At 38.4% G+C, this 26909-nt stretch overlaps 1 protein-coding gene across 1 annotated transcript in view; it reads right to left on the bottom strand.

Moving 5' to 3' along the window:
• Positions 1-7688: 7688 nt before the first annotated feature.
• The window catches only part of eipr1 (EARP complex and GARP complex interacting protein 1), a 54068-nt gene continuing 34847 nt past the window's right edge, over positions 7689-26909 (bottom strand). Inside the window, exons 7-9 of the mRNA XM_015015595.1 lie at positions 14287-14454; positions 11275-11442; positions 7689-8235 (exon numbers count right to left, since the gene is read on the bottom strand). Coding sequence (XP_014871081.1) covers positions 8061-8235; positions 11275-11442; positions 14287-14454 — 511 coding nt within the window. The 3' untranslated portion in view covers positions 7689-8060. The remainder of the gene's footprint in view (positions 8236-11274; positions 11443-14286; positions 14455-26909) is intronic.

Genomic DNA, 26909 nt, shown 5'->3' with positions numbered 1-26909 from the left:
TTTTTTTTTTTTTTTTTTTGCATTCCTTAGAAAACTCTTAACTCCCTTCACAGACAGGACCAGCCAGTTCCCCACTTTCCAGCTGCCAACTATGCCTACAGACTTGGAGACTGTAATTCTCACCTCGTCGGTTTCAGGATTCAAAACTTCAAACTGCTTCAGTGGCTGCTGGTGGCTTCCTTCAGCTAAGGCAACTCCGAACTCTTTAAACAGGAAGTTATTCAAGATTTCAGAGAGATTGCACAATGGCATTGTATCTGAAGTTCCTCAACAATGTTGGAACCAAAAAAATGTGGTGTTTCATTATTTCTCGCAGGTTTTAGACTTTCAGGCCAGACCTTATAGTCCCTCAGATTTCTGTAAACATTTGAAAGATGCCTATTTTCTTCTTTCCTCTCTTTCTCACACATGCTCCAATCACTCTTTGACTTAAGACAATTGTGCATTGTCATTTGTTTCTGATGTGATCATATGCTTGCCCAAGTGACTAAATATTAGATTGGTGTGTTAAATGTATGTTCAGAACACCTGGAATATATTAGCCAACAATTATTGCTCTCCCAATAGTCCTCTGTGATATGAATAATGTATATTGTGATGATTATATATTTGTGATACTTTGTGCAACTATTTTAAGGAAACACATTAAATACACTGTGTCTTTTAACTACATTATGGGAAAACATCTAAAGAGACATTTGGACAACTTTAACGTTTTAGACTAATAATAACATGTTTTGTTGCAGGAGGGACCGGTGCACTTAACAGCATTGATGGCCTTATGATAAAATTAAATATTCATATGAACAGTAACTATTTTATAGAGTACATAATTATCTGTTTTTTAGTTTTTTGCCTTGGAAATCTCCATTATTAACAATCAACAAAGCTGCACTTCAACAAATAAGAAACATCAAAACTACACTAATGAAACAAAATGAGTGTAAAGGGCACATATTTCCACAAAAAAAAAACCCCACCTCCCACAGTGAACTCTTTTTACCATATAATACTTAATGACACCTCAAACTCAAAAAAAAAATTACATATATTCAGCCAAAAACTCAAAGCTCCAAAGTTTTGAAAACCATCATTAATTTCCCATGGATTGGAGAGGAGCTCCGAGCTGTGCAGTTCTTGCTAAATTGGTTTTAATGGATTTCATGGTGAGCCGTTCACTGGCTGGTGATTGACAAAAAGGTTTGAGAGTCGCTACGGCCCCTGCTCCTGCTCTGTCCCCCAGCCACGCACCAATGATCAAACACATACAGTCTGTCAGTCTGCATCGCTGGGACGGCGGTGAAGGGCTCAGCGGTTATTTCAGTCTCTGGCCGATCGCATTCCAAAAGCCTGACACACAAACGCTGACTTTTTCTGCAAATCGGAATATTAGATCACTCGAAATCACACAATATGTTGATCAAGCAGTTCTAAATTAGTTCTTTAAACTTGTTGTTAACGTACTGCATCCCAATGAACAATCTGATCCAAAATGTCTCAAAATCGGAACTGAGAGAGTAGGAGGGCAACTGGGTGGCGGGTGTCTAAGCTGGATGTGAGAAATGAGCACAATTATGGTTTTGGAGAGGTAATTATAAGTGTGTTGTGGTAGCAAAGGCTCATAAATAACACTGATAGACTCTGTGCTTGTTCCATAATTGAGGAACAATAAGGCCAGAAGAAGAAAATAGACACACCGTGATAGAGTCTTGTTCTCCGGACCTTCTTTTCTCACTCATTCAGCGGGAAGGGAAGGTTGATTTCAGATGAATGACATTGGCTACAAACATTGAAATGTATTGATCCCTTAAACACCTTAAAGAAATTCAAAGAGTTGTGAGGTTTTCAGGCCCAATAAAGTTGTGGCCAAAGGCTGGGTAGGAAAAAAAGGATGTAAAAAATGAGAACAATGAAAATAAAATCCAAGTCTACGCAAAAATCTTTTTTCAATTTTTTTTTTTTTTTAAACTGCATGTCAAATGTGAAGCACGGGGGTTTTGACCTCATGGCTTGGGTTTATTTGACTGCTGGGCATAGTCATTGTTTTACCATTATTACTTTTTTTTTTGGGGAGGAATTTTTTTCTTGCCATTAATAAAAAAATAAAATAAAACAAAAAAAAAACACCATGGAAGGTAGAGTAGACAACACAGATCACACAACATTCCAGTAAATCTACAATGAGGAAGGTCAGTTCAATGAAAACTAAGGTATTTGGAAGGAATTGGCAACTTTAACCCAAAGTTTTAATCCGTTTATGATGATGAAGAAAACTTAAAACAAGCAAAATAGATGGAAACAACCCTCTCATAGAGCGCAAACAGTTGGGACAGGTGTGTCCAAAGTCAGGCTGTGCAGTAGCTGAAGAACGGCACAGATTTTGTTCCCCAGCTCAGAAGGTTGAGGCAGATTTTTAGGGCAAGGTTTCCACTGACAAAATAAAATCCTCACAAAAAAGGGGGGAAATGTCACATGGAACATAAAGTATTCATCTTTTATTAAATATAGTTGGTGCTTTCATTTTAATTTCATAATAAATTGTACCCCAAACATCCAGCACTTAAAAGTTGACCTGGATCCACAAACTCATTAGACTCCTAGCCAGCATTTTTCAAGGAAGAGTGGTCAGACTACTTTGTTTTGGTTCATTTGAATATTGCATGTTTACAGGTGAAATAGAAGGTAAAATGTAAAGACACATTATTATTTTTGGTGTTTTTATGCATACATGAATAAATAAACTAATAAAAACAAACAAACAAATGAATAAATACGCATTGTGGTGTCGTATTTGTCTCATCCCTGTATAAATTGTAGGCAGAAAAACTTGATGTGGCTTAAGAGACGTGGAAAGAACATTTCACAGCTTTGGCAAAAGGCCGTTCAATTTCCTTCGCAAACATAACCCCAAAAACAGGCAGAGGCTCCTCCTGTAACATCAGGGATGGCTTCATGTTCTCTCCCGTTCTAAAGTAGTTTATCTCCTCGGGTGGTAAATAAGTAGCTTACGGCGCACAGAAGATTCCCCCCTCCTCCTCCTCGACTACAGGCTGCTTGTCAGTGTTAAGTAGTCATCCTTGCAAGCGCCAAGCCAACATCAAACGTGATGGGACTGTGTTTCATCCGGGCTTCCTCTGCTCCGGAGCTAAGAGCCTGAGAAACGCTCCGCGCTCTGCGGCTCGGGTGCAACTAGGTTAACAGCTAACTGATTTTATGCCAGGCCAATTCCCCTGTACGGTAAATTCCTGCCTGTTTCACACGCTTTGTTTACTTTTAGTTTCCGGTCCTGTAAAATCTTCACGTTTGGAGTCTCCTCCAGCTCTGAAATCACCCGTATTCTCATGAAAAACTCACAGGCGCTTGAGAATGGACACAGAAAACGAGGGATTTGCATGAATCTGGAAGTCATTAACTCATCATTTACCCTGTCTCTTCTCTCCTTCGCTCAATCCTCAACATACATTTGCAGTTCGTCTTCTCCCACGGGAGTCTTTCTCACCACCAGCCACTTTCTCTTCTTTGTCTTTCTCCCTCCTCTTTCTACTGGGAGCGGCGTGTTTGTGAATAATTTTCATTTCAAGGGGGTCATATAAACTCCCCTCCATGCAAATGAGGCAAATTCTCAAAGGTAATAATCACCTGAAGCCCCCCCCCCACCCTCCCACACAAACATACACACACCCCAGGTGGCTCCATATTGCTTAGCCGACATGAATAAATAATTAAATGAAATCTAATTTTTTTTCTATTTCATTTCAACAGCCGCTGAATCCAATTCCGCCTCCACCCTCTGAGAACAACACCCGGGTGACCCTCAGGTGCCATTACCTCCATTCAAGATGCTACGCAGAGACTCACTTCTTAGTGATATGATTCATAGGGTGGGTGTCATGTCCCAGAGTCAGTAAAAATATTTACTGAAAGACACAATGAGCAGAAGTTCAGAAATAAAACACCAGTTTTATGTCAATATGGCCATTTTCTATATTTAGCCCAGAATGCATACAGATAAATACTTTCATTTGTAGTGTTGTTCATTTTGTCTGCACCAAAAAGTGTTTTTTTTTTTTTTTTTAATGGAAGTGAGTGTACATGCTCATCATTAGAGTGGGTCAAAGAGCAAAGACTGCAGGACGGTTGCCTCATTTTGCATTAACCCATTGCACACAGTAAATAGATATTCTCAAGTTTTTTTTTTGAGTTCTGTGTTCTAGATCAGTAGCTTAACAGAGTAAAATCTGAACTTCCTATTGGTGAACACAAACACTCATTGATTTAAACAACGTCGTAGTTGTGTGGGAAACTCTACGATGTTCTATTCGTAGAGTTTTCCTCTACGCGTAACGTTTTCCACGCAGAAAGGTCTATTTTAGCCACATCTGGCCAGAGCAGCTTCTTCCATCTGTTCTGTTTAACAACCCAACTCTGCTTGTTCACCAATGTCCTCTCTGAGTCCATCAGCCGTATTTATAATAATCTTGACTTTGTTTACCGCTTTGGTGACTTAAGAAACTGATGGCACTGAATCTTATTTAAGGGCTGAAAACACATGCGCTCCATACTTCTTTAAATTTGCAAAAAAAAAATAAAAAATGTTGAAAAAAAACATGGCTTCCCTGTCACATTACACTTATGTGGTACTTTGTGTTGATGTGTTAAATTAAAACTTAATGAATGCACAGAAATGTATAATTGTAATGTGACAAACGATAGAAAGTCTAAAGGAATGGGGATACTTTGCCAAGGCATTTTACTGATTAAAATCCTCCAGTGACATTAGGAGACTAAGCAAAAAATTCGAAATGACTAATTTAAATCCCATATGTGGATGCCAAGCTTTGGTTTCCAGCTCTATTTGTGCCCTGGAAGAATATTTAAACTGCCTTCAATAAAGTACCCAAATCTCCCCATTGACAATCGATGCATCATAGTTAATGTAATTTGTCCCGGGAAAGGCTTTCAGGCATGCTAAAGAGATGCTCTCATTGATTCAAATGCAAAAACTCGGCTGTTATTAGTAGACGGATCGACGATCGGTCACAAAGCTGAGCTCATATCAGCTGCTGGAAGTTCCTTATGATGGAAAGCTCTGACTCTCCTTCACGCGCACCGTTTATACATGTGCAGAAAGATTCACATGCTGTTCTCTGTCGGGTTTTTTCACACTCTGGTACAGATTAAAAACAACATGACATATTGCTGCGTTTCTACTCGGATCCCTGACTGCAGGGTAAAAGCAGCTCGCTGTGAGCAGGTTCTGTGGTCAGTCGGAGACACAGACTCAGGATTCAGCCACAGACCTGATGATAATGAAGTGTCCATGCCCCTCCCTCCCTCCTTTCTCTTGTGTGTGAGAGCATGTGAAAGTGTGATCCCTGAAGTCAAGCTGCAATTAAGAGGCCTGTCGATGATGTCCGCTATCTCAGAGGCTCGGACTGTCGCTATCGACCAGCCGCAGCACCTACAGACTCGGAGGAGGCGGGCATGTGAATGGCAGGAGGGAGATGAGTGAAAATGCAGCGAGATACAGATGGTGCAAAACAGACAGAATAATAACATACCATGTTCAATTCATGAAAAGACAGAAGAAGAAAAAAAAAACCCATGGCAAATCATTTCTATCACCTGTCTGTAAACGTGCATCATAGCTCTGTTAAGTTTGAATTTACAGCAGCATTTAAGTCTGTATTGGACAGAAGCACTCCCAGTAAAATCAATAAAACTATTTGAAAGTTAATTCAAAAATCAATAGACACAAAATCAACAGCAATTTTGAGATCTGAGTAATGAATTAAGCTGCCTCTCCCTGAAGCCTTTTAGGGTTGTGTGGCTGCATTCATTATAAAATCAGGGCCGAGAAACTGGTTGGCGGTACGGTGACGTACGGCACACTCCACACCTAACGGCAGCAATGGTGAAGACGGGTAGAAAGCCTGTCATAAATTTGTCTCATATCAAAAATCAAACCTTTCATTTGAGTACAGTAATAACGTGGAGGAGAAACATTTAAAAAAAAAAAGTTTTATTTGTACCTTCAGCAATTCTCATTAGATAAAATGAGAATTTATCTGACATTGACATTCTTGAAACTTGTGCTTCACTTCTTGGGTTTACTCAACTCCAAACTTGTTTAGGATTTAGATTGTTATGGTAAAATGAGACTAAAATTGATCTTTGCAGCAACAAGCTACGAGGCTCTGGTGTAGAGCGGGTCTCAACAGTTTGCACGTAGCTGTCAAAATAAAAAGTTTTTCTTCCAAAATGTAAGCCTCTGATAAATCATTTCATCTTGTTTCTCAATAGGTCAAATATAAACAAAAACAAACAGCTTTTTATGCAGCTTTAAAAAAACAAATTTCCAGAGTTAAAATGGACAAATGTCACTCTTTTAAAACCGAATATCTCCTAGTTTTGTATCTATGTAATATGCGTCACACTATAAACTAGTTCATCTAAAATCTGAGAGCCTCAGACTCATTACCAAAGGCTAGCATCAATGATTTTCGTTTTGTTTTCCCATCAACCAGAAAGAGTAATTTGTCTGCATCTGTTTTACACAAGCAAACTTTCTAAATTAAAAAAAAAAGAAAAAAGAAAAGAAAACAAACTTAATTTCAGTGAGTCAAGGGAATATTTTTAACTTTACAATCTGTGGGTTGACAACAAGAAGTCTTCATGAAATTAGAACATCAATTTGCTGAAAATCTACAAAAACAATCACGACGGGTAAACATGAATTAAAGATCACAGCTTATAAAACACATTTAATCCTTATTTGCTCCAGGAAACTGACAGGTTACGAGTACGGCTCATTAGGTGAGGATGCAAGAGTGCAAAACTTGTTTAAAACTGAGTGCTGGACCAGTTTAAGCTGAGAAAATACTTTAAATACATTTCCATTAATTTAACACAAAATTCTCACTGAATATTTATTATTTAACTCATTGTTTTATGTGGGAGTGAGACTGTCAACTCTATGTGGTGGAGTGAGAAGGACACACAAGAATATTATTTTTTTAAATTATGCTTCTTACACATAAACTTTAACATTATTCCATTTAGTTTTCCTATTACAAAGTGATAATTGATTGAATATATATATATATATATATATATATATATATATATATATATATATATATATATATATATTCTAATGCGTCGTAAACATAGCAATCTGCTTCTATACGTGCAAAGAGAAAAAAAAAATAGGAAACCAAGAATACATATATAGCAATAATAATAATGTAACTGAAAAGAACATTGTAATAATTAATATGAGATGTATAACAATAATAACTCAATCACCAAATTGCACACAGTCAAATTCAATTCCTGATTGGGGAACAGGTTAATGTTCCCCAATTATTTTATTTTAGGTGAAAAACTGACAGAAAAAAAAAAAAAAAAAATATATATATATATATATATATATATATATATATAAGAGACATTGATCAGAGTTACTTCTTGCACATTTCCTGACATTTCCTTCATGTGTGTTAAGTCTGTTCTTCATGAATAAAGTGGTCCAAAACCAGATGAGTTTCTTCTCATTTGTTTTTGCTTTATTGTATAATTAATATTCTCTAATGGAGGGGTTGTAAATAATTTAGGCAAACATCTATTTAGTATTCTTGATCTGTTTGTATTTTTCTATGAGGATGTGATTACTATTTTTTTTTTTTACCAAATAAATGCATACAAATCTAAAAAATTCTGATTTGTTTCTATGCAAGCCTAGTATAAACCAATGTGAAACTAAGAGTACTTTAATTTGCCAGAACTTTCTCATATTTCAGTACAATGAAAAACATAATGTAAAAGTGTTCCTTTTACCCTCTCATGTTTATTGAAGTCTGGAATGTGTTAGCACACAGATTTGGTCAGCAGACAAAACTTTAAGAGCTCAAAAATTAGGCACACTTTGATGCAAAGACTTTACTTCAATGGTAATTAGCAAGATATTTCCTTCTTTACAATGATACAAACATCCGGACTTAGATATTTACAGAACATCAGACAAAGTATTAGTCACACTTGTGGGGTAGCTCTCTTTCTCACAGCAGGATGCGGTATTTAAGAGCTCGGGGAACCCTGTTGATGACCAGGCGTCCATCATAGCTAAGCGATGCAAACAGCCATGGGTCGGCCGACGACCACTCTGCTGCGTACACGCTGTCCTCGTGCTCCTCGTAGGTGGACACCACGCTGTCTTTTAGGGGCTCCTTACTCCTGCAGCCCAAAAACACGTTACAGAAATATCTAAGACACTGAAGAGGAGTGCTTCATGATTTGCTTTCTGTCAAAAGCAGCATTCTGCAGATTGAGTTTGTGAAAATGTCTTGAGTATTAAATGGCATTCATAAAATCAAGTCTCAACAGCACCATTAGCAAGGGGAAGAACAGCAGATTTACCATTTTATTTTATTCACTTTATTTCCACAAAACTTTCAGGAGTTAAATTGAACTATCAAACATTAAATTTGGGTATTAAATTATGAATAATATATATATATAAAAAAAGAAAAACAACTGCCAACCAATAACATGGTCAGTGCTTACACATTTCTGCTAGCTGCTGCTACAATACCAAGGCAATAAATAACAATTCAAGAATATGATCCAGTATCACTGCCAGCTTAAATTCCCCTCAAACCCCCCAGGCTGTAAGTGTTCCTGAGGGGGAAAACAATGATTTAAACATTTGGATTTATTTTACACATTTACGTTTTTACTCTGACAGTAGCTGCTCCCTCTGGACGGCGGCCTAAAATAAAATCGCTCTTAAATGTGTCACTTGTATACATTTAGAGGGAAAGAACAGGAAGAGAGAGCACAAGTGGGAGCTCTTGAGTGATCCTAACAAATACTGGGCTTGGTCTCAGTTACACCAGGGATCGAGAGCTTTTAGGGATAATGTGGCTGCACAGTTTAACCACCGACAGACTGCCATAGATCACACGGCTGGGGCCACCTATTTAGGAATCTTTAAGTGAAAACTTGTGGTTGAAAATTAATTTTGAGGAGCCATATAAAAAAAAAACAGTCTTGGGCTAGTATATAAAATCAAAGTTTTATAAGTTAAAAGGAAGTTGTTTTTTTTAATCCAATGAGGAGGACTTGCCTTGATAAAACTGATGAAAATGCTTATTTTTTAAAGATAATTCCCTGCCTATGTCCTCTTTTTCTCTCTCTTTCTCCCTTGCCGTGGAACCAGAGTATAAACTTCTGGTTTTCAGACTTTTTATGACTTTTATATGAGATCAAATATCCAGAACAACTATAAATGAGCAACTCCCTTCAAGTAGATTTACCTAAAATTTGCAAGAAAAAAAGATATGACACTTTCTAATTATAATTGATTGTGATGAAATCTTAAACTAGCTTATCTCATTGAATCCTACACATTATTTTCTTTTCTTTCCTTTAAAAAAATCTTCATCCCAGATGTCCTGGCTGCAGGTGGAGGATTGAACGCTGTGTTAAGGTACTGCTGAGTAGGACATATGGACGGTAGGTCAACAACAGCCACAGAGAAAGGGTTAAAAGTAAAGCTGAGTGCTGGTAATTAGGAAGAAGAGTTGATAATTGTGGATGAGAGTTGGCCATTGAGTGTAAGAGCTGGTAGTTATGGCTGAGAGGGGGACCATAATGGATGTTGGACTGCAGCAGATTTGGACAGCAGTGAACAGTAACAATTACAGAGGATTTTCCTGACTTTTTCCAAATCAACTCTGTTAACTCTACAGAGATAGAAAAAAAAAAAGAGAGTCTCCTGAAGTGTTTTGACAGTAACACATTTTTAATATTTTCCTTTTTATCACTGAGAGTTTCAAAGTGTTGTGAGTCAGAGGGGTTCTGGCTGTCAGCTTTAATCTTAGGAGGAAAAAAGTTCAGATATACACTGCATATTTCCTTACAGTCTTGAGTATCTCAGTTTGTTTCATTAGACCCTTTACACAACTAAAGACAGAAAAGCAGAGAATTTTTTTTTCTTGATCCTGATGAAGACTTGTGTCTGTGCAATGACTCCCCTTTTAAGCCTTTGTTAAGGATTAGAGCAGATCTGACCTTAAAGGTGAAACCTCTCGATTATCAGCCCCAAAATGTTCACTTGTTACCCCAATGGGTGTTAGCTTAAGACAAACAAACAAAAAAAAAAAAAAACTGAGAAAGAAACTTAGTACACTGGATGATTCAGTGGCTTGTAAAAGAAGATCTGGCAGCAAACAGACAGCAGTAATTACATTTCTTCTACATTGTAGAGGAAATTGTGGGGTTCCCCAAAGTTCTAGATCAGCATTTCGATCTAATTGAAACCTGGAGACTGACCAGAGCCTTGCAACATCTGTCATACTTCTACAGCTGTGGCTACAATCTACGAGATGATTCTGGATTACATGAGTAAGCTTTCTAATAAAACGATTAACAGGAAGATACAGGAAGGCCAATTGCCTCAGGCATCAAAGAAATAATGCCAGTCAGATCCAGAGCACAAACTGCAACATCCACTAGAATACGTAGATAGTTCAAGTGGTTCAAACTACAGATTTTGTCGTGAGTAGTCTGCTGGCACTCAAACACAAAGTGCATTTAAATCACTCTGCAGGGTGCTGGTTTAAGTCTCAAAGAAACTTATTTTCACTACTTTCCTCCTACCTGGATACAATATATTTTTTTTATTTTTGTTTCATAAACTTGAATTAGAGCTGGAGACTTAACTATGATTATCTTTGTCTCGGGTAACATTGTGCTATACAGTGATGCACAAATATGGCATTATTAAAATAATCTCGTATTTTCGGTAGTATTCCTCCGCTCCTTTGTGTTCTCCCTCTTCCTTTCGTCCATTTTTTACACATTTCTTGGCCTTGGAAATTCATATTAATAAAGCCATTGCGAGCTACGAGACTCAATAGAACTGAAAAAGACATGTAAAAATGATGGTATTTGCTGACTGCTTAAATATAATTTGATTTCATCAGCTTTAAATCTGATAATGGAGCCCAGCACATCAACAAGTCTACCAATAAAGGAATGGCTACGGCTTCCTTCAAAAAGGCTCATTTGGGTGTCAGGTGTTATTAATTCGTTGATGTCACTCAACTTCTTTCATTTCTGTTACTCACGTTTACTTTAATAATCTTCTTATTAAAAATAAAATCCCATGTTCCTTCCTTCTAAAAATCCACCAACCACCAGCTTAAACCAGACTGCTCAGGCTAGGTGCCGCTGCTAATGAGTTGTTAAAACTCCCAGAGTTCTTCTTACTTGTCCTCCTGGTGGTTGTCCTCTCCCTCGCTGAGCTCCTCGTCGTCCACCAAGTGTCCGAATGGCTCCGAGGAGATGGACACCATATTGGAGAGGATGAGACGGCTGTCGCTGCTGGCTGTCAGCACCAGCTGGTCGTGGCTGTGGTTGTAGCGGACGCTCCACACCCTGGGACACACATTATTCACTCAGAGTTAGACGGCGCGGCAACGTGGGGAGCACTTTTTCGTTTTTACATTTATGCATATGATGAAAATGATTGTGAAGAAAGCCGTGTGTGGGTGAAGAGCCCCGCAGCAAGCTCTGGATGCTGAGATAGTTTGTTGACGATATGTATGAGCAGTCTGCTCATGCACACTCTCAGCCACCCACACGCATCATGCAGAAAACGCGGTGCTCTCACGCAGGCGTTAAAATAGCTCTGTTTGAGTATTTAGATGCCAGTAATAAGGATTTGGAAGCCTGCAGTCTATATTTGAGCTTAGTTCACATGTTCTGATGATCATAATGAAAAACTCCGTAATCCTTACTTTATTTCTTTCTCAATTTCCTCATCTCCCTTCCATAACTCTCTCCATTTTGTCCCTTCGTTCCCTTAGTTGCTTCTCTTTCTTTCTCCTTTTTTTTTTTTTTTTCTTGTGCACTCGATCTTTGTGTGTTTGTGTGCCTTTGTGAGCCCGAGGCGCAGCTCAGAGTGCGGTCCCAGTTCCCTCACAGGGAGGGATTGAGGGATAACTGAGGCTGTTGACAGAAAAATCAGCCTCGGCCACGCCGTTCCCTGCGCTCTGCTAATCCGCTTCCCTGCTAAAAAATAGTCCCTAATACCCCCAGCAGCCCCGAGGCCATATCCTGGCTGCGCTCCGACAAATGAGCGCGCACGACAAACACCCACACATAAACGCAGCGAACAGAAGAAGATGGGTGCTCATAGAGGCGAATACAAATGAGAATGTGCTTTATAGAAATGTGGGGAAGGCACACAAACGCATGTGGCCACACAGATAAAAAGAGAGCTCTGCAAAAACACAGATTAGATGATAGTGAACACACACACACACACACACGTCACCTATCTCCCATCAGAAGACATCCCATCTGCTGCAATCTACAGTTATGGATATGTTTGCCGAGCCTGCCTCTCTTTCGGAGATAACGTCTGCTCCTGTGCGTGCACGTCGGCAAAGTGTGTGGCTGCTCCACTGTTTGCGTGTGTGGGTGTGTGCGCTACAGCTGGATCCCAGTTTGGCTCATGCTGATCATCTATTCAGCTCACAGAAGAGACGGAGCGTGTCTCCTACACCGACACATCTGCAGTCGGCTGTTCAGCTCAGAGCGACGCCTGAAGCCTCAGCAGAAGACGACCCGGGGCTGGACTCACCTCCAGTCCTCCAGAACCAAAGGAGTGGCAGTGGATTTAATTAGTAATGAGTTTATTACTGCCTTTTATTACATCAAGAGAAGTCGGGGCATTTCATTAGTTATGAGATAAAGCAATTAATGAAACAGGAAACCAATCACAAGTCCAGCAAATGAGTTATCTTATTTATTGCTATTGTGGGTGTGCTTTGCCTGAGTATCCGTCCTCCACACTGTCGATCTTACTTCTGCTTCTTATGCAGGCATCCTTTTCCCCCCAATTCAAAATGTTACATTTACCTGAAGATTAATAGCTATTTACTTTAGGAATGAACACAATTTTAAAGTGAATATTTTATAAACCTTATTAAAAAAAAAAAAAGATGGCAGAGAACAACACATAAAAAATACTCAAAAGTTGAGCACAGGATGACGGCAGCTGGTTTCTAGAAGCTACACCTGGTGTTCTGTTTGGCTGTGATACCTTCCTGGAGGGCCGCGCCGGCTGACATAATGCCACCAACTAAGCGTCCTCTCTATTTTGCTATTAACTTTTTGCTTTTTTAATAACATATGAAGTACTCCTAAATCAGTTCTCCTGCTTCTTTTTTGTGCATTCTGCTCTGTCTTCTCAAACTCTCAGTCGGTCATGGCAGGTGGACCGCTTGTACCGAGGCAGGTTATGTTGGAGGTTTCTTCTTATTAAGGGAGGGGGGTTTAGTTTTGTCTCCACTGTCACTACATGTATTCTCAAAATGTGGGATTGTTGTAAACGACACAAGCAAGAGACTGTCTGTTTTCAGTACATGTCCATCCAGGCGGAGGAAATGCTGCAAGTCAATGACTTGATGCAACCTGCTGGCGTTCCTTAGATAGAAAACGTATTAAAATAATTTGAGTAATGAACTGAACTAAGTGCACCTTTTGATAACTAGGATCAATTGGAATGCATGTGTGACAGAATTGAAATGACTTGTTTATTTTCTTTATGTTGGTGCTGCAGAAATAAAATGAGTTGAACTTCGTTTCTTAGCGGTAAGTAGATTGCACCTAAACCATTGTTTATTTTTCTTCGTAGTAAGGCATTATTTTGAATTATAAAGATAAACGCTTATAAAAAAATGCTCAGGTTTCACATAACATTTTAATGTGTATCATTTTTAATACTGATAGTACCATATCCATTTATTTTTGTTCCAATTCAGTATGGGTCAATTTACTCTTATAAAATATGATCCAATAGGACCCACGATCAAGCCAAAACAACTAAATGAGCTCCTGCTTGTAGATATTTATTGTAGTCATAAAACCCAATTTCCTTAAAATGCATAGAAATAGCAATGAAAAACTGACCTGCACCCCACTTTAAGGAATGCAGCTGAAAGTGAAATATGCCACCATTAAGGATGCAATGTTTTTGCAAGACTCTGAATCTCTTGTCAAGAGAAGACAACGGAGATGAAAAACATCCATAATGACTTGTATAAGAATGCTAAAGATCAGAGCATATACAGTTAAATCCCATCTCTTAATTTAAAAAGGTAATGCATTTGCCTGTGTGCATAGTTGACTTACAAAGCAACTTTCAACCAATATGGGGATTAATTACCTCCCGTTCAAGGACCTCCAAGGATTTCCCCCTTGTGTTCTACCCACCAGTGTGAGTGCTCCTCCAAGGTTTTTACGGGCTCCTGGACATTACGGACGTCCCAGAACTTGACCTTGCAGTCGTCTCCACAACTGGCCAGGTAGTACTGCCGGTTGGGATTGAAGTCCAGGTCACGCACCAGCTGACCGTGGGCATTCTCTATACAGTAGATCTGACTGGATGAAAGAAGATCAAAAAAAGAAGTGATTAGAGATGAGGCAGAAGATGCAAGGCATGAAAAAAAAAAGATGAAGAAGTGAAGCACAAAGCGGAACTGGCACAGAGAGAGAAGACGATATAAGCAAACAACAAACAAGTCAGAGCATTCCTAAGGTTAATCAAAGCTTTTCTGTGTCTGTCTGTGTTCAGTGAAGGCCAGACGCAAAAACGAAGCCGACGCTGGGCAGCGGTAAATGATGCAGGCAAGACTCATAAGTGAACAGCCTTGAGTTTCAGACAGAGTGACATGATAAAGGAAAAGATGTTCTGCTTAATGGGGTTCTATTTATCTCTCTGAGTCCTACTGTTATCTCCCTGTAAGTTTCTCAGATATTCTTTCTCTGAATATTCTACTATGTGTTTGGCTCTCTTTTCACCTTCCGTTGCATCTCTACGTATTTTGTTCGTTTCAAGAGCTGCAACAAGTGCATATGAACACTAATCTTAAAATCTGCACTGATAAAATAACTTTTTTTAATGAGAATCACCTCCGCTCTGTGATTTAACTTCTTAAAGTTTTTGCACAAAAGCTTGACTCTCATCGAGCTCATTCCCAGACTCGGCAGGGATTTGATTTCAGCAAACAAACGTCCTGAACGTCCACCATGTAACAGACTGCGAAGAGCAAGTGAAAAACAAAACAAACAAAAAAATAAATAAAAAAAACTGTCATGCTTCTAAACAAAGGGAGCCTCTGGATCAATAATCAAGAAGCTATTTTAACACATTTATAGGTCCATTTGAGGATTTTGGACTGCTCAGTGCTGATTTTTCCCAATTAAATGTTTCTTAGCAAATGCATTACTTTCCTAAAGTGTTAATACACTTTAAAAAGTAAAATGGTAAAATGGTTACAGCTTGTTACAGTTTCTAAAGGCTGAAGAAAAAGCCTTTGTTGTGGTTTGTCACTGCTGTGATGAATATGTTGATTTGACTGCATTTTTTATGTAGATACACACAGTTATAAGTTGGCTGCCATCTCAAGTCGACTTTCTTGAAACAGTGACAACTGGGACTTCCTAACACCCTTTTAAATTTAAATAGGGAAATATTCATGCATATGCAGATCGTGCAAAAAAAAAAAACTACACTCTCGTTCTCTTTTTTTTTTTTTTTTACTCAATTCTAAAATGATTATATTCCAACCTAAAGAGTGAAAATGGCAATAGATTCAATGCAAGTGATTATTAAGCAAATACAAAGCCGGGTAGGAGAAGGTGCAAATAGAGAAGCTAAGTGCACCCTTTCTGTTGGTTTTTATAGAAGAGGAGTAAGTAGCAGCAATATGCTGCTGATCAGACATGTTTAATTAGTAATCAGCAACATTGTGACTACCTACATAAAATAAATATTGTCCATTTGCTTCTCCGAAGAGAAATGTGGACAATGTCAGTGTGTGAAGGCATCAGCAGTGACCCTGTGAATCCACCTGAGAAGGACTTAAAAGTATTAGTCAATTTGAAACCAATCATTCTTCGGTGAGAAAGAGTATCCAGAGGAAATAGTGCCTTAAATCTAAATACAGACCTATTAACTCGAAGATCAGGGTGCAATTCTGAATGAAATTGGAATAAACGCAGAACTTCACATTAGACTCTTTAAGTATGATTCATTTGGAATAGCTTAACAAGTTGTTTCTCTGAAAATAATATATCAGCAATATGTATTAAAATCTGAAGCTAAATTAACCACAGGGCTATTGGAGAAAACAGAAGAGACCAAAGTGCAGATGTTTGGCTTTAATGTAAACCACCATGTGTGATGAACACCAAAAAGTGCAAATCAACTCAAACGCTTCATGCCAGCAGTCAAGCACGGTGGTGTTGAAATGATTTGAATTCACAGTTGTAAAACAATAATTTTACAATGATCTAAGGGAGTGATGTTCCCTCTGAAGATATTTCTGCTAAAAGCGATTCTAAAGCCCATTTGAATCATAGAATTCATTTTTTATACAGAAGCTTTACAATTTTGTTTTTATGTAATAAATAATGAGGCAAAATGGTAAATTGGATTTACAATAAATTAAGTGGATCTAATGAGGCAAAACACAATCTCCCTTGAATTTAACTTTNATAANACTGAANGTAACTNGGACTGTGTATTACTTTGAATTTCCAAAAAGATCCAAACTTGTAGATTTGTGCATAAAAATCTGTTTACATCCATTTCTTTATCAACCATGTCATTTTTATGATTTCATCTGTTAATTTTCTTCTCATTGTGAAAAAAGTCACAACTGTGTTTCTACAAAGATGTGTACGTCTGCAGAGCACCTCCTGTCTGCATAATTAAAATCATTGTGGCTTTATAAAATGCTCTAAAGTTTTGAAGTTAGGCGACAGTAAATGGAGGTTTGGCGCTCCGTAATGGATGGCAGCAAAGTGCCATCCATAAAAAGCTGCAGAGACAAACATGGGGGCTGCTGACGAGCCAGGAATAAACAGCTTTAAGGTGTTTTCAAGCTTTTAAATGTACTCTGGTATTAGAAGTCGTCTCTCTGCTTTGTTTTTGGCTTTTGGTGTATGTTTGACTACTATGCGGCTTGCCTCTGTTAACCTGAAGACTAATCTTCCTTCCTGTTTTATTCCGATTTCATGGAATAGATGATTTAACAGCTAAAAAGATCAAATTCAGACAATAAAAATTCATAAATAAGGCATAGTAAGTACACAATAATAATAAGATGCAACATTCTAAAAACGTTATTTGTAAATGTATAAATATATTTAGATTTTAGCTTCTTTTTTTTGTCATTTTGGACGAGGCACTTTCTACACTTTATGCCTCAAAAGCGAAACTTTATCACTTTCTTTTGTGAGGTTCAAAACTGAGAAAGTTTGTTTTGTTTTTTTTTCAAAATAAAAATAAATAAATAAATAAATAATGAAAAAACAACAAGGCAATAAATTTAACCCCCACAAAAAAGGTGTAATTAACAGCAACCCTAATGACTTGTGTTCAGACACCAATGAAATACTAAGCAGCTCAGCCACACATTGTGTTCAGAAGCATTTCTATCAAAAGAAAGGAAAAAAACAACAACATAAAGCTCTTTTGTCAAATGCTTATCAGTATGAATCTGATGTACAGCCTTTTGAACAGCCTAAGTCCCAGACATGATCTCTCTATGAGCCCAAAGAACAACGTGTGCTTCCAGTTGAGTTTTCCTCGCTATCTGACGTTTTCTATCTAACAGGCAAACAGCGAAGCAATGGTCCAGGAGCACAGCCAGCATGAACACACTCATATTTAAATACACACACAGTCCCTGAAAACCCCCGAGTCTTCGTGACCTAAATGAAGCCCAGCGGTCTGCCTCAGGTCATTCTCTTATACCTCCCTTATTTTAATGAGATTTTTAATTAGCATGTTAATTGCCTAACGCAAGCAGCGGGGTGACTAGCTTGCTGGCTAGCTACTGCTGGCACCCAACTGGGCCATAACACTGAGGCTTTCCACTCTGCTGAGCAAAAACCATGCAGAGCTTTGCTGTTCAAGGCTAGCCTGCAGAGGAAATGGTGTTAAAGAAAACAAGCAGCGATTTTTCTACACACTCGCGCTGCCTTTATGGTGAAGGCAGAGTTCCAGATCTAATTAACTAGCAGTTTGTTCTTTTCTCTGACCAACAGTTTTTGCTGTTCTTGCTTTCTTCTGCTGTTCTGAGCAGAGACAGCAAAGACCATGAACCAATGTACAACTAAAGTCCCATAAGAGTTACAGTATGTACAGAGCCTTGACAAAGCATTTGGCCCTACATTATTATTTGGCTTTGGTTTTTAGTTCATCTATTTTCTTTTGGACCACTGATATGGTTTTGATTTTTTTTTTAGAACTTTTTAAGGATTTAAAAGCTTCACATATGAAAAAGGAATTGACTTCTAAATGTAAGAACAGATTGAGTTGCCTTTTGCAGCTTGATCAACTTGATCAGTTTGTATCACATACAACAAAAAAAAATATGTTACACACGCCGGCCGGTTTGCATATAAAATTAGTGACATTGAGTATGCTGACAGTAGAATCTAAAGACTTTCCCTCTACTTGTCTTGAGCAATATTTTCAGGGAAAAATATTGCTCAAATTGGGAGGTATGACCTTCAGCTTCCAGGCACCTTTCTACTGTGAAACAACTTCTACTTCACAAATACAAGACTGGCTAGAATACTTTTGTTAAACTAGCTCCACCAACTTGCCAAATCATTGTCTTTTGCCATTTCTCATTACTTTCCACAGTTACAGGCTGATTGCTGCCATCCTTAATCTGCTTTAATCTGATATTTTCTAAAATAATTGACCATATTCATTTATACATATATGATCTGATGTTAATTGTACTGGTTTGTCTTGTGCCGATTTCCTACTTGCTTAGCTACAGAACAGGTACACTGCATTCCTTCTCAGTAACAGCAGACAATTGCAAAAATTGTGTCCGATGTATTTGTAAAGGAATTATTTTTATATATATAAAGTGCTTTAAAACTGAGTGCTTTTTCACAGATTTTAAATCTGCCGTGAATGAACCTTAAAGGGTCGTGTTGAACTGGACACAACTTGCTTGTAGACTATTCCTTGCTACGGTCCTGTTTTACTTGCATGGGTCTGTATCACAAAGGGGCATTTGTTTAGAGAACTGCGAAAAGTCTCAATCAATCAGTGCTCTCAGAAAATGAAACTAAATAAATGAATAAATTAACAGCAGTGCTTGAGTTAAATCTTTACTTTCACCTCAAAAGTAAAAAAAAAAAAAAACATCTGCCCATCATTCTAAGATTTAGTATATCAAAACATTTTGGTATTACTAACTTAACTGCAGCAAATATATTACTTTACATGTCCTTAAGGATGGGATTCTCATTGATGTGAAAAAACACGGGACATATAAATATTTCAAAGTTGCTCCTATCAAATCGCAGCATTCTGATCTGAGTCGACTTGAAACTTTTAGTGAACTTCAGTTTCACTCAAAATAGCAATTTCGTGTGTAATTTTGAGCTGGGGCCCCATGATTTATTTAAACCGAGCCCCCAACCCCCACCCCCTACTCTCTGGCGTGTGGCTCAGAGGTAAAAGGCGTGACCTCGGGCTGTAGGGTGGCTGGTGTTCAGCCTGGCCCGCTGTGGAATGGGACGCAGCCGCCGCGTGAAAAGGAAATGGAGCAGGAAATTGGGTTAGTTTCGCTAGTTCCCCCTTCTTGTGTCTCTGAGCAATCCCCCTCCAAACATGCACGCTCACACACAGTCATTCTGAAACACGCATAAACTCCCTTGGCCCTGGCTAATAGTGGAGAGACCTGGGACCTTATATATGTGTGCAAGTGTGTGTGTTTACGTTTGTTTGAGTGCAGAGGATTAGAGTTGTGGTCGGCCTAAGCCACCAAACACTCAATCTAAAGTCATCCAGCCAGCTAGAGAGTGTGTGATGGGGGACTGATGAGGGGACAGGGGACCTATTACACACACTGTTGGGCGCAAGCAGATAAAAAAAATATATATAAAATAGGGAAAACACACATCCTCACATACTGTTCCTGTGTGTAAATAGAGAAGATGATAAAGGTGTGCACACAGGAAACTACAAAGGCAGACAGGGAAGCACACATTTGGCCATCACACACAACCTCCTAACTTAGTCTGGGTGATAAATCTCTCCACTGAGGGAATCGACTGGAACACAGATGCTTGTGGTAGCACACAATATCTCTCACTCTCTTTCTCTCTCTCTCACACACACACACACACTCCTCTGTTTCTATGACAACAATTTGGGGATGGAGGGGGGGCAGGGCATGAGAAAAGAAGAATTGAAAGAGGTGGGCAATCATTTCATCGCTGATCAAAATTAAAGCCTGGCTTTGAGATGGAGCCAGCAGTGAAAGATGGATGGAAACAAGAAAAGAAAGGTGGGCAAACAGGTTGAAGGAGGGAAGGCAAGATAGGCAGAGTCTGCCCATTAAAGAGAGATATCAATATATCAAACAGAATATGCTGTGAAAAAAAGTCTTAGATTGCTACTCATTTTATTAAATTTTATAAACAAGAATCGAAACTTGGTCATCATTGGCCATGTTCTTCATGACAGATCACACAGAAAATGAACTTTTTTTTGTAATGTGGCTGATTTTTCACTCATTTTCAATTAAGGTCCTGTAACCTTACTATGCAGAGAGCAATGCCTTCATTGGCTTCTTCACCAAATCACTTAATATTTTGATTTCATGAGACAGACTTACACAAGCTACAGCTACACCTCCACCATTTTAGGAAACGTTTGCCCATACAGAGACACATATTTGCCCAGTTTTAGGCTCAGCCAAATTGGATGGAGAGCATAGTAAATGTTTAAGTATTGCCTCAAATTCTCAGTTTTAGTATTAGACGTGGACATTAACTCAGCCATGCTAATACATGAATTTACCTCAAATTAACCATTCCATCATAGCAACGGCTAAATGTTTAGGGTCAAGTCATGCATGGCATATTTTGGCAACAAGGCAGTTCAAAGTGCTTTACATCATAAAAACATCATGCGATCGCCAATCGTGAAACAGGCGATAAACATTGCATTTCGTCAAATGTCATAAAAACCATCAACATACATCAAATGTGTCAGTTAAAGGCAACTGTAAACAAGAGGGATTTTAGCTTTAATTTAAAGCGACTCAGAGTTTCAGCTAGAAAAGAATGAAGGGGAACATTTGTCTTTTGAAGCCTCTAGGCTTTCTTACAGCTGCCATAGATGTAGCAACGTCTCAACATATCAATTTCTCCTGTCCTTAATTTGTCAAATGCACTCCCACATCATGATACTGAGACACTGTGGTTAACCACAGAGTGTTCTCAAGATGTTTAAATATTTGTTTTCTGTAGGCCAAAATGTCTATTTTTGATCTCATTTAATCCAGTCGTTAGCTTAGTCCTGAAAATTAAGCTTTGTACGGCTTTATTTTTAAACAATGGCTTTGTTCTTGTCACTCTGTCATAAATGCAACATTTGTTGAGTATTTGACTGATAGCTTTTCCATTAATGGAGCAGTATAATGAGTTCTTCAGCTCTTAAGTGGCTTGTATAATAGGCTCAGTAGATACACCAGGTATTTGCTAATTGCTGCTGGCTAGTCAGAGCTGATTGAGGGAGTCAGAGGCAGGGAGCTGCTCTTGGATACACTGACCTGTCTGCTGTTGCATGTGGTCTCCATGATTTCCGGAATACCCACAGAATCTGATCCACTTGAGAGAGTTACAAAAACAAAGTCTGGCTGCTTCAAAGACAAAAATAAATAAATCGGGGACAGCTCAAAATCTTTGGACAGTACCTTATAAGTACTCAGAGTAAGGTTTTCTGAAAAATTAATCACCGTAAATTTCCAAGACAATCTAAACCATCTTTGCCACCATGCATGATCTTTGATTTAGAGTATCTGTATGCAAAATGCTTAGTAGGCGGTGTTTCTTTAAGCCTTTTGGATTAACTGTAAGGTTACCTGCCGCAATCGGCAAATCTTGTGTCTGGCTAATTATTTCACAGTACTGCAGGCGCTTGTTTTCCTTTCAAGGACAACAACAGACGATCATTAACTAGTTAGATAAAAGAGAAAAAGTACAAGCTCAGTTCTGCTTGTGATTTTATTTTACTTTTTAAATTTTTTATGAAGACTAACCAGTTTGAAACTGGAACAGAGGGATGCTTTGAGGTGTGCTGTGGGCGGCTCTGCCTCTCATGTAACTTTGCGGAATCAGTATGACATGTGGTAAGGTATCCATGGAAACAGTAATCACAGTGCACATGGACATATTGAGCTTTCAATCACTATGTTTCCCTCCGTTTACACCAGTAGGTTTGAATGAAATTGGCTATATTGGACTCAAAATGGATCCAAATCCAAATTCATCAAACCACATTGTGTTAATATTTATTATTGTGCGTGCCTGGTCATATATCTCATCACTTTCAAATCAGCCACCAATAAACAACGACCACCATTTAATTTTGAGTACATTTCTTATTAGACAAACAAAATGATAGAGTATATAATAATATTGTATCCTCTAGTGGTTTGACATTCGGGCTGCAAGAAGACATGGTGACAAACATTCCCAGTCAAATAAACTGTCCCTCACGGAGCATTATGGCCACTTACTGGACTGGAGTTTATGAATGTTCACAGATTAGGCAAAACGGCAGTCTTATCTAATTTCCAGGCACATAGTGCCATTTTATAGCACAATCAAATAACTTTAGCTGTTATAAAAATTATGTAAGTACAAAACATAACTTAAAAGAAATTTGACTTTGTAATTTGACGCCTTGTCTGACTTAAAGAGACAGAAATTGGGCCGAAGGCAGAGTGCTTTTGCCGACACTGCCTTCAGCACATCATCACAATAATATGTTTCCCTTAGATTGTTTACAATTGTTCTTAGGAGTGTTGGACTGAAAAACAGTTTGCATGAGAAGCTCAGTAGATCGGGTGTTTGTTCATTGCTGCTGCCACTAGTCTGTAGGGAGCTAAGGGGGAGTTTAGTATGAAAAAGTGTTTAGGCACCAACCAAATGGTTGCCATGGGAGATTCAAGGATTTCTCAAACATGCATGAAAGAATCAAGGCAATACTCCAAGTATGTTTCTGATGAGGAAATAACATTAAAATATGAAAAAAATACAACCGCATCTATCATTTAAAATGAAGGAAAATGTTGACAGAGTGGGCCCAAAAACAGCATCAAGCATGTGCACATCTTCATAGTTCAATATGAACATGGTTACCTGAATCATGTGGAAGTCCTGCCTTTCTGGCACAAAATGACATATGGCCTCTTTAAAAGATGTTTTTTTTAGTTTTTGTTCTTTAAAAAAGCAAGAAAAAAAAACTGCTGCTGTTTACAAAACAAATAATCCCTATTTTTCTTTTAATCAAGAATCAACCATTTTAAAATTTTCCACTTAGCCATAACAGTAGGAAAATAAGAAAAGAAAATACTGACAACACAACAATGTTGTGTTGATAAATCCAAAAGTATTTCCTATAATTTAATTTACTTATTTTAAGACACTAAATGAAGTCCTGACCACACTGCTCCGAGAGACGCAGTATGGTGCCGTGTCTTCTGACAGGGAGCAGGGACATGAAAAGGTCACAGATGATCAGCTTGACACCAGCTGGGTTCAAAAGGTCGCCCTCAAATCAACAGTGGCATATGGAAATCTACTGTTCTAAACAAAACAGCTTGTGTCTTCAGCATAATGACCCGGTTTAAATTTTGACATATGAGATTTTTAAAAGGAAGGTTGGTTGAATAACACAAAAGAAAGGAGACGACAGCGTTTTCTGTCTGGAGTTTTAACTCCGACTCCTCGTCTTTCCACCAATAGAAAGCTGGCGTTTAACCTGGGATGTGAGAGAACAAATGGCACATCCATCAATCATTTCAGCCTCTTTTTCGCTCAATAGGCTTACTGTCTCTCTTTACACACACAAATGCACAGCAGAGGACAGGAGTAAAATCCATACTTCTCTGCAACATTGCTCTGCTATTCAGTATGCATCTGGCTGCAGTGCATGGCAAGGCTGCAGGCTTGACAGCCATTACACAGCTCAGTGTGTCTGTGCGACCGCTTCATCCCCTCACTGCAAACTTGGAGTCTAAAAGGGAACTCAGGAAAATGCGGTGAAATAGCACGCCAGCTACAAACTTCTCTGTCTGTTGCACAAGCACAGAAAGACAAAGGGATCTATTATTAATACTTTTTGGCTCAATTTATTTTTCAACCTTCTCTCCACTGAGACAATTTAAGTTTCTGAAAAAATAAGTAAGAGAGAAAGTAACATTTGCCCCATTTGTGGATACCCTGAGGACTGTAGGTTAGAGAGGAGGATCCTCATCAAATCAGACAAGAGTAAATTCTACAACTATACATTTATTTACCATTAAAAATGTTAAATTAAAAAGTTGCTGTTTCAAGATCCAAAATGCAACACCTTTTGGTCAAAACTAAAAGGCCACTATATCCATGAACAGATGAAAGCACCACTTCAGGTATTATTATTATTTTATTTTTGATAAGAGAATAACATAATAGCATGATGGAAAGGTCGATTTTACATAACACTGTCCCTTTAGTTTCTGTGCACATTTAAGATAACAAAAATGTAGTGGCAGACAAAGTTTGGATGTAGAAAGAAATTTGAGATCAAAATTATTAATTTATCATGATGTAACCTTCATAACACTTAGTTTAATGTAAAATTTCACAAGATGGGTAGATTTTCTACATCGATTTTTTGTTTTACTTTTTAATTATTTGTTTGGTTACAAAAAATATGTAACTTATGACAATATGAACATATCAAAGGAACATTTATTAATGAAATGCCACTATAACATCTAAAAACGGCATTGAAATAAAAAACAGAAAAAAAGTCTAAACTGCAGCTCTTTACAACTGGGAGCAGTCCCCTGAATAATGTAACAGCCAGAGTACACTGAGGCATCATGCAGAAGTGAAAATGTGTCACGGCTTTCTATTAAACACCACTTTCTGTCCCCAGTATTGGAGCAGAGTAGTTCATAATTTACATAATGTTGCATATTACATCAGTACAAAGTAGAACAGGATCTATATATGTTTTATAAGAAGTGTTATCTTTGTTTTTTTGTGTGTGACTGGGAGACAGTCTGTTCCTCTCCAGGGTGTTAGATAACTTAGATAAGGCATCTCATACTCCTGGGCTGCACTCGCTGTGCCTGTTACTGAACATGGCAGCCAGATTTGGGCTGGCAAAGTCAGTGACAAGCCACAGGTCGGAGTGTGTCCAACTGCAGAGGTGTGTGTGTGTGTGTGTGTTCTCCTATATCTGCTTTTTTGTTGCATTTGCAGGTGTGAAGGAACACCTCAAAGGTCATCTGAGGAGGCATTGGAGCGTGCTGAGAGCCTGCCATCATACAGCTGCCACGCCAACTGGGCACCAAACACACACACAAAAACACACCGACTCCCACGCTGACAACCAGGTTGCTAAAACCAAACACACACAGAGATACAGGGAGGTACCTACAGCAAAGAGCAAACACTTGTCACAAGCAGGTCACTCACTCAGACAGGCAAACGCGTCTCGCTACTCATTCACACTTGCAAGCTTTACTCTTGCAACCACTTCACACTTGTGCGCCAGTGTGCATGCGTGAACATGCGTGAACATGCACACACACACACACACACACACACGTATAATATGGTGCCCTTGGTTGCAATCTGTGTTTGTCTAAAACCTTGGACTAAGAGAGTCAAACAGCGACAGAGATTTAATCAGTTAATCTTTCTCACAAACAAATGGCAAGGAAACCATAGAAACCACAGACCTTTTATTCAGAACCCAAACATCACCTAAAGCTACTCAAATGTTTGGGGATTTCATGTTTTTAGCTTTTCAAAACTTTTTTTTTTCTTTTAGGAAATTTTCAAATATTTTCCACCAATATCAGCTAGCTTGCTTAATTTCAGGATTTATTATGAAAGAAAGTTTAGATTTTTACATTTAAAAGACTATAGCTAAATTAGTTTTGACCGGTTTTTCGACTCACTCATGATTACATCCACCGTGTGCTTATTACTGCCGTTTCTCAGTGACACCTGACGCATTTGGTTAACTTTTTCTCTAAATGCGCTGCTGGCTACACATTCATTTCTGTCTGATTAATGGTTCATTCAAATGTAAATTTCCAAACCTAAATCATGCTCTGTTTAGAGAGAAGAGGCCATCACCTTTCTGAAGACATCATCTCTAGTTTTGTCACAACACCACTATTGGTTGGTCCTGGTAACGTCAAGATAATGAAAATAAGTTACATTAGACAGAATCTCCAGTCAAATGTTCTCTGCTTCATTTGACTGAGACACAGAGAAAAAAAAATCTACAACTTAATGATAATATATCTATATTATCCAGTATATACATTTAGTTTAATATTTATGTATGTCCGTATGTGTTTAAATTCAGATTTTTTCATGGATCCACTTTCTTCCAATAACTGTACTGTTAGAAAAAGGTGGAAGCAGATGTTACTCCCTCTACTGGTTGAAGATGTCCCATAGGAAAATATACGTTTTCATAGTCCTTTATAATCCCAAATATGAGTCTAGGGTCTAAGCGTTACACTTCACCTATTCCTTCCCTTTGTGAAAATGGTTAAATCAGCTGGAGAAAGCAGCATAAACAGAGTGTGCAGGAACTCTTTAATTTGTTATAGGGAGTGGAGTGAAATCAATGATTCAACTAACTTATCTAGCCCTGTGATACGCATCTTGTAAATACATTTTCACTTTCTCGCCACCCCCCCCCCCCCCCCCCTCCCCCCCTCCCCCCCCCCCCCCCCCTTCTTTTTCTTTTTTTTTTTTTTCCTCGCCACAAACAG

This window comes from Poecilia latipinna, unplaced genomic scaffold (assembly GCF_001443285.1).
Source record: "Poecilia latipinna isolate Pla-1442-1.1 unplaced genomic scaffold, P_latipinna-1.0 Scaffold1932, whole genome shotgun sequence".
NCBI classification, from domain to species: domain Eukaryota; kingdom Metazoa; phylum Chordata; class Actinopteri; order Cyprinodontiformes; family Poeciliidae; genus Poecilia; species Poecilia latipinna.
The sequence above is the reverse complement of the archived record's forward strand: the minus strand, read 5'-3'. Positions and strand labels throughout refer to the sequence as shown.